Source organism: Herpailurus yagouaroundi, unplaced genomic scaffold (assembly GCF_014898765.1).
Source record: "Herpailurus yagouaroundi ecotype Mexico unplaced genomic scaffold, PumYag 191, whole genome shotgun sequence".
NCBI lineage: Eukaryota > Metazoa > Chordata > Mammalia > Carnivora > Felidae > Herpailurus > Herpailurus yagouaroundi.
In genome coordinates, this window is record NW_024412422.1 from 7,718,579 (window position 1) to 7,727,202 (window position 8,624).

The 8,624-nt window shown below is 45.7% G+C and overlaps 1 protein-coding gene across 3 annotated transcripts in view; it reads left to right on the plus strand.

Moving 5' to 3' along the window:
* The window catches only part of MED13L (mediator complex subunit 13L), a 306,657-nt gene that overhangs the window by 275,465 nt on the left and 22,568 nt on the right, over positions 1-8,624 (plus strand). For all 3 annotated transcript variants that reach the window (XM_040443794.1, XM_040443793.1, XM_040443795.1), the window contains 3 exons: positions 722-1,659; positions 5,802-5,981; positions 6,582-6,805. In XM_040443794.1, coding sequence (XP_040299728.1) covers positions 722-1,659; positions 5,802-5,981; positions 6,582-6,805 — 1,342 coding nt within the window. The remainder of the gene's footprint in view (positions 1-721; positions 1,660-5,801; positions 5,982-6,581; positions 6,806-8,624) is intronic.

The window sequence follows — 8,624 nt, forward strand, 5'->3', positions numbered from 1 at the left end:
GGAAGCTGCAATATAGGATGTGTGCTTGTAACTCATCTAATGAGTACTAAGGCCTCCTAGCTACACACGTGATATTTGCATTAATTGTAGTGTAGCACTGGCCAGTGACTTTCCTACAACTGGATTCCCTCATGGTGACTCATTATTATAAAAACACAGGCCTAGAAAGGCCTGTATTTTGAAAATAGAAGAATAGTACATTTTCATGTGTGTCTGACTTAGAATCATATATGGATCATCGCCTTAGAGAGCAAGTATGGTGGCAGACTTTCGATTTCAATAAATGACAAAAATGTAATTGCCAGTTAGATCCAGATTTTATCCTATGGCCTTCTAGCTGATTTAGCATCTGAACTCATGTGTTACAGTTTCATGTAGTAGTTACGGTTTTTCAAAACTACCTTGACCCGACTCAGCACCACGTTTTCTTCTAAAATCAGTGAAGTTCCTTTGAAAGAATAACACGAAGATTGCGCAGATGTGGAATAAGCAGGGGGAAGATGCTGCGGTGTATTGCTCTTCATGCCTTGTTGCTTGCTTTCCCATCCACCTCACTGGCTTTTTTGAGCGCTTTTATTTTTTTTTAAGAAACACTGGAATGTACCCAGGGATGGCATGCGTGAAGGCTGCGGTGTGCGGGCGGGCGGGCAGGCGGGGTGACCGTGAGAACCCTGGCAGTCTGTGACGAGCGCGCGTTCTCACTCGGCATTCTCTGTTGCAGCAACGTGCCTAGTGTCGGGAGCCTAGCAGACCCAGACTACCTGAATACGCCCCAGATGAACACGCCGGTGACGTTGAACAGCGCTGCCCCAGCCAGCAACAGCGGGGCAGGAGTTTTGCCATCTCCAGCAACCCCTCGCTTCTCTGTCCCCACACCACGAACCCCCAGGACCCCAAGAACTCCCAGAGGAGGGGGCACTGCCAGTGGTCAAGGGTCAGTTAAATACGACAGCACCGATCAGGGCTCACCTGCCTCTACTCCCTCTACCACGCGGCCCCTTAACTCTGTGGAGCCTGCCACCATGCAGCCGATTCCCGAAGCCCACAGTCTCTACGTCACCCTGATCCTCTCAGATTCCGTGATGAATATTTTTAAAGACAGAAACTTTGACAGCTGTTGCATCTGTGCCTGCAACATGAACATCAAAGGGGCAGATGTTGGGCTTTACATCCCCGATTCTTCCAACGAGGACCAGTATCGCTGTACCTGTGGGTTTAGTGCGATTATGAATCGCAAACTTGGCTACAATTCGGGACTCTTCCTGGAAGATGAGTTGGATATCTTTGGGAAGAACTCTGATATTGGTCAGGCCGCGGAGAGGCGCTTAATGATGTGTCAGACTACCTTCCTTCCTCAGGTGGAGGGAGCCAGAAAGTCCCAGGAGCCACCTATAAGCCTCCTCCTCCTCCTCCAGAATCAGCATACACAACCTTTTGCTTCACTGAGTTTCTTGGACTACATTTCCTCCAACAGTCGCCAGACTCTTCCCTGTGTGAGCTGGAGTTACGACCGGGTGCAGGCAGATAATAATGATTATTGGACGGAATGCTTTAATGCCTTGGAGCAGGGCCGACAGTATGTGGACAATCCCACGGGTGGAAAAGTAGACGAAGCGCTGGTGAGAAGTGCCACTGTGCACTCTTGGCCTCACAGCAATGGTAGGTTTTCCAGAATGCACACTTACTTTGCAGGTTTTCTTCGTATGGTGGTAAATTATAAGCTTTCTTTGTTATAGGACAAATCTCAAATTTCACTTCTTCAGAAGAACTAAAGTGAGAGCCCTGTTGATAATTATCCTAAATTTAAGGACTGGAGAAATGTTCCGTATGGAAACACCTTTTGAGCAGAGGAATTATTTTTTGAAAACTTCCTATCGTGTTAATTCCTATGGGCCATTGGTACTGGAAACCGGTGGCTGCTAAGTGTCAGAGTTGTCGAGACTATACGGGATACTAGTTTGTACACCCTTTCATGTTTACATCCACCCATTCCTCTAGACCGGTTTTCCATGGTCCTTCCTCCATGAAGCCTTCTGCCCATTTACAGAGCACTTTTTCCTTCCTCTGGTTTTCCAGTGCTTTGTATCTTACAACAGTGATCACGGTTTACTTTGCGTTGTGGTTCCCGAGGCATGTCACTGGCTCTTCTGTTGTTAAAAGCTCCAGTTGACAAATATCTGTGACGATGAGCTCGAAGTGGGCCACGGAACTTGCCATTTGCTTCCTTTATTCATTCGCTATTCCGTGATGCATCCTGGGGGATAAAATGACCGAAAGAGACAAGGTACCTCTCGGAGGGACTTTCTGATCTGTTCTGGAAGATGTACATTAATCAAATAATTACACGAATTAGCATATTATTAGAAACCATTATAAGCGATGAAAGCATGGGATAAGGAGAGCATCCCTAGACTAGGGTCAGGGAAGACCTCCTTGAAGAAGTACTGATGTTAGAGATCTCAGTACTGATTAATTGGGTAAAGAGAGTGGAGAGCAAGGAATTGTGTCCCAGGTAGAAGGAGCAAGAGTGAAGGCCCAGAATTATGTAGAGCTTGGGGCTTTCAGAAAACTGAAGCCAGCTTCCAGTTGGCTAGATTTACAAGAACCTTTTGAGACCTGCTGGGGCTGGGGGCTTTATTCCAAGAGCCCTAACAGGTCATTGATGGGTTTATGAAGAGGCATTGCCATCAGATTTGTGCAGTTAAGAAACAGATACTCTCAGGGGTGCCTGGGTGGCTCAGTTGGTTAAGCACCTGACTTTGGCCCAGGTCACGATCTCATGGTTCACGAGTTCGAGCCCTGCGTTGGGCACCGTGCTGACAGCCTGGAGCCTGCTTCAGATTCTGTTTCTGTCTCTCTCTGCCCTTCCCCTGCTCCCGTGTTCCCTCTCCCTCTCCCTCCCTCCCTCCCTCCCTCCCTCTCTCTCTCTCTCTCTCTCTCAAAAATAATAATAATAATTAATTTTAAAATAAAACAGAGAAACAAATACTCTGACTTCGACGCAGGCTGTGGATTTGGAAATGATAGGAATGGTGGAGAGACTACAGGTTTAATGTAGTGGCTCAAATAAATAATAGCTTGGTTTCGTGTCTTAGCAAAGGAGATGGAAGAGAAGTGGAAGCATTCAAAAGACGTTGAGGAAGTGGTAGGACTGCAGGATTTGGTAGTGGGTTGGATTTCGGGGCTTGGGGAGAACGGGATGTTAGGGAAGACACCCGGATTTGTGATGCATATACCTGGACCCACAGTGACCTTGTTCAAAGCTAGGTGTACTGGAGGAAGAGCCTGTCTGGGGAGAAAGCCCCTAAATTGAGTTTTGGTGATTTTAAAGATCCCTTCTGAGATACCCAGCTAGAGGTTTCAAGTAGACACTTGGGATTTGACAGGCCTGCAGCTCAGGGGGAAGGGAGTGGTTGGCTTGTAGATCGGAACTCAAGTCAGGAGCACTGAGGAGGAGGGAAGCTCACTGAGGAGGCGGACAAAACGAGAACCGCAGAGGGCTTGGGACAGAGCTTTACTGAATTCTTTGGTGTAACTGAGTTCAAGAAAGAGTAGAGTGGGGTGCCTGGGTGGCGCAGTCGGTTAAGCATCCGACTTCAGCCAGGTCACGATCTCGCGGTCCCTGAGTTCGAGCCCCGCGTCAGGCTCTGGGCTGACGGCTCAGAGCCTGGAGCCTGTTTCCGATTCTGAGTCTCCCTCTCTCTCTGCCCCTCTCCCGTTCATGCTCTGTCTCTCTCTGTCCCAAAAATAAATAAACGTTGAAAAAAAAAAAAAACTTTAAAAAAAAAAGAAAGAGTAGAGTGGTCAATAAGCATTAAAGCACAGCTGAGCTTTTAGGTGAGGATTAAACCTGTCTTTTGACCACAGTGAGGGCTGCTCTGGAGAGAGGTGGGAGCGGCCAGGCCCGAGAGGTTGGTTACGTGAACGGAACATGGACCCTGTCCTGAGCAGCTCTGAGCCTTGGAGGAGAGAAGGCTGTATAATCTTCTTAAATACAGTTTGAAATCTGGAAAAGAACTATGGCTCGAGGATAGAGCTCAGCGGAGTAGGGGTGATAGGCATTTTCGGAGTAGCCAAGCAAGGAGGCTTCTTGGTAGGTGGAGACTCCTAAGGAAGTATTCAAGGGTGACGCTCACTCTGTAACTGCTCAGGTTTGAGCACAGTGCCTTACACTCAGCAGGCCTTTAATTAATGTCTGTGGGATGAATTTATGAATTAAAGAAAGTACAGTCTTTCCCCTACAGAAATGTGGGTGATTATCTTGGGTGGTTCCTTTTACTAGACAGTAGCCTTCAGACAGAAAAGCATTCTGTGGGTGGATCAGTACTGTCATCTTTGGATATGAAAAATAGCAGATTTTGTTGCAGGGGAGGTGTGGGCTTCAAAGTCAGAAGCTGGAAAGTACCCGACAGCTGATGGAAGTGAACGGTGCGGGAGCCGGGTCTGCAGACAGCAGCGCCCTCGATTGTCTCGCACGGCACACTTTCTGTTCCGTGTGCACAGGAATAGCCCCATGGAAGTGCGTCTGCTTTTATTTTTCTCTAACGTGTGGTTCTCTTAGTCTGTCATTTTCCAACTTTTGATAGAGCCGTGGGTACAAGAAGTACTTTTTTCTTTACTATAAGGAAAAAAGGCAGCACAGGCTCGAAGATGAAGGCAATGGCCATCGCTCCGTTGTCAGGCAAGCAGCAGAGCCGAGTGAGGAGAGAGCAAGCAGAGCCGGGGGAAGGGGGCGGCTGTCCAACCGCTCCGACAGGGCTGTCTGTGCAGGAACGTGGCTCCGAGCCCACACTCGCCGGGCCTCCCGGCTCTTGGGGGAGGTGTTGGAAATTTAGGTTTGCCACTTGTGTTTGATTTAGGAGATACACCTCAAAATGTCTTAAGCACCCTGTGTTTCAGATTTAGTGGGTAGGTAAATCTTAGATTTCCAACCGTGTCCCTTTCCTAGTCAGCTAGAAGAGGAAGAGTAAGGGAAGGTCTTTAGGTATGCAGCCGTGTGGGTTCATAGCTGGTCACCTCTCAAACTTGATGAGCTCTTTCATCGGATCTTTCTGAGAATACGATGAGCGTGATGGACCTTCCTCCCTGGGAAAGAGTACACATTTGTACGTGCGTGCAGGGTTTTGCATAGAGTTTGAGAGGTTTCTCAGATTCTCTGTTAAGAGCCCCTCCTCCTAGTAGGAAGAATGTTTGTTCTGAAGCCCTGAGTCCCACCCTCCTCTGGGTGGATGGCCTCTCGTCCTGGCATTGCCTTCGCCATGGTGCCCTGTGCCTCTGCCTGCATGCAAGGTCGCCGTTCTGTTTCGTGCACTCAGTGTTTTGTGAAAATATTTTACAGTAGGAGCGTTTTTAACAGTTTTTTAAAAGCTTCTGTGTAGGTTTTTTCCCCCCCACTTAACACATCCAGAACATTGGTGTTTGTAAATAAAAGTAATACGATAATTAAGAAACTTTTACAGGGTTTCTTATGTAACCTTGGAAACAGGTTCATACGATTTGAAAGAGCAGTTCTGTCCATCTTTTTACTTCAGAGCAGTTCTACAGTTAACCTCTTGAATATAGAGTGACGTACTTCTCCTTTTATTATTTCCAATAATAAATTATAAATTACTTTATAATAATAAAATACCTTTACTGTTGCCAGGTAAGTCTAGCATTTTAGAATCTAGTAAAAGTAGAACGTGCCACCAGCGTTATCTTTGTCATGGGCCGTAACTCCAGTCCAGAATTAGGGCAGGAAAGAGGACGGTGTCGATCCCCCCTTACGATTTCTGTTCCTTTCCGTGTCCCTTCTCTTCCAGTGCTGGACATCAGTATGCTCTCCTCCCAAGATGTGGTCCGTATGCTGTTGTCTCTGCAGCCCTTTCTCCAAGACGCCATCCAGAAGAAGCGCACGGGCAGGACCTGGGAGAATATCCAGCATGTGCAGGGACCGCTAACCTGGCAGCAGTTCCACAAGATGGCAGGACGGGGGACCTACGGTAGAACCTCTTCCCTCTTTCAGTTCCTTCATAGGTTGTTGCCGTAGGAACCAGCTTTAGTCACTGCCAAGTCCTCACCTCACTGACAAAATAGCATCTTTTTTTTCACGACTGTTAAGCTTTATAATCTCTTTTCTTTCCTAAAGTCAGTTTGGAGTTACGTTTTCTTAGCATCCTTGGCAGAAACAAGGTCAATGAGGAAAATGATCCTTAAGTAGAGTATCCATTAGATTTTCCTCATCTTCCTGATCTTCATTGTATTTTCATCTGGATGAACTTCTGAATTAGTTCTGTCAACTTCTTCAGAGCTGGGATTATCATGCTTAAAGGAAACGATGTAGTGCTGCTTGGAAAACTAACTTTAACTTGTTCTAGTCTGCCCTCTGATCTTCTCGAACCTCTGTAAGCATGTTCTGACTCATTTAAGTTAGGTCCTTCATCAGGAGCCATATAATTAGAGGATTTGAAGAGCACTGTTGAGAGTTACGCTGCGAACCTACAAGGAAACTTCTGATGCCAGAACTAATACTAACGCAGCGGGGACCTTCTAAGGTGTCCCGGTTGTGGGAAGCACCCTCCTGAACCGCACTGTCGTTACAGGTTCCGAAGAATCTCCTGAGCCTTTGCCCATCCCCACCCTGCTGGTAGGCTATGACAAGGACTTCCTCACCATCTCGCCGTTCTCCTTGCCATTTTGGGAGAGGCTGCTGTTGGACCCATATGGGGGCCACCGGGATGTTGCCTATATTGTGGTGTGTCCAGAAAACGAGGCCTTGCTCGAAGGAGCCAAAACTTTCTTCAGGGACTTGAGCGCTGTATACGAGGTGAGAACAACCCGAAAATCGCTTTTGGGACATGAGTCCTCAGATTGTTTCTAGCTGTGGCTGAGTTTTAAAGAGCAAGTATCTTCAAAGGAGATCTCAAAGGAAATTTGCAGATAGTTGGAGGATGGAGGAGAGAATTAAGTTGGCAAGTTTTCCCGGAAGTCAGTTGCTTTTCCCATCTGTGCTTTACATTTTGTTAGATTTAGAAGACTTTGCTCTACTGGCCTTACCACACCATGTACAATTCTGTCAGCTGTTTTTTCCTGATTCATGTGCTTGAGTTTAAGAGTGTTGCTTACCAGGGGCGGGTGTTCTGGCTGTTCAGAAGATGGCCTTTACAAAAAGAAAGCACATCTCTTTGTGGGCAGGGCTGGGGGGGGGGGTGTTCCTGAAAACAGTATGAAAATGTTTAGCTTGAAGATTTCTGTGTCAAAAGACGAGTTTAATGAATCATGTCCCTGTTGTGTGTTATGTATTTAAACACTACGTTCATCTTAATACTAAAATTTTGATACAGGTTAATAATAACCATAATAATTTAAAAGCCAGGTAGATAATTTTGCATATTTATTACATGAAATACTATTGCTTTTGAAAAATTAGGATCATGTGTATCTTGAAGAGTAAGTTCCACATTTTTTCAGCCAGAGTATACGTACACTAAATTCTTTGTATCTTATACCTCTAATATCTTTTTTTTTGGCAAGATTAAATGAAATTAGTATTTTTGAAGAGCTGTGACAGGCATAGTATAAACATTAAAAGGGTGTTTGTTAAATATGATGCCAAGTTGAATTTCAAAAATATGTCATAACAGAACATTCGCTATTTAGAAATGGATGGGTGCACATGAAATAGTGAGCTTATGTCTTGCTACAAAGAAGTGAGGAGAGGGTAATGTCTGAGGTGTTGGCATCAGTTAAGCCCCTGGAGGAAACCCTCAGATCTAGTAATTTCTACACAGTGCCTGGTCCGTGGATGTGTAATAATATTAAATCATAAGGACCGTAACACAGAAAACTTGTGTAAGCAATTTTTGTTTAAAGCACGGCCCTTCTCTTGAACGAAGCCTTCAACAGAAGTTACAAAACATAAAAGGATCGAGGGATCTTTTTAGATCCTAATGACTTTATTAGGACTGCTTGTTTGGTCATAGTGTGTCCCTGGTTACGAGGGTGTATGCCAGAGGGTTTTGTAGGGCCTGAGTTAGGCCTTCAGTTATCAGCTGTAATAAGGGATGACATGGGCTCTCCTGTTGTTGAATAGATAGTTAAGTAGCTTACTTCTCGCAGGTGTGTTGTATTAATTCTTGGCTGCAAGTGTCCATTTAATGTGCCAGAGATTAACAACAGAATCTCATTGTGCTTAAAACAACTATTTACTTTTAAAAAGTGATCAGCATATCCCCTGCTTCAGTGGCCTCTGCTCTTGGTGATCTCCAAATGTCTGTAACAGTGTAACAGATGGCCCATAAAATTTTAATGTTATCTTATGGGAAAACATTATGAGTCGGGATTACTTAAGAGGTTTTAGCGGACATATGTCCCAGTCAGCCTTGGTAGGCAGGAATCTGGTTAATTCTTTATTTGACCATTAGCAATCAGGTAGTACTCAGCGACCTTCCCTTGTGCGGGAGGAACTGGCTGGGTGAAGAAACATTTATTTTTCTTGAGAGGGGCCCAGTCCAGGTTTTGGAGAGGCAGATAGGAGTTTCAGCGCACATTCTAACGAGCAAAAAGGACCAGCTCAGAACGTGGGTTTGGGTGCTTGTGTTAATGCGAAAAGAAAACGCGAGGTACTTCCGCGTGCGTGGTAGAGA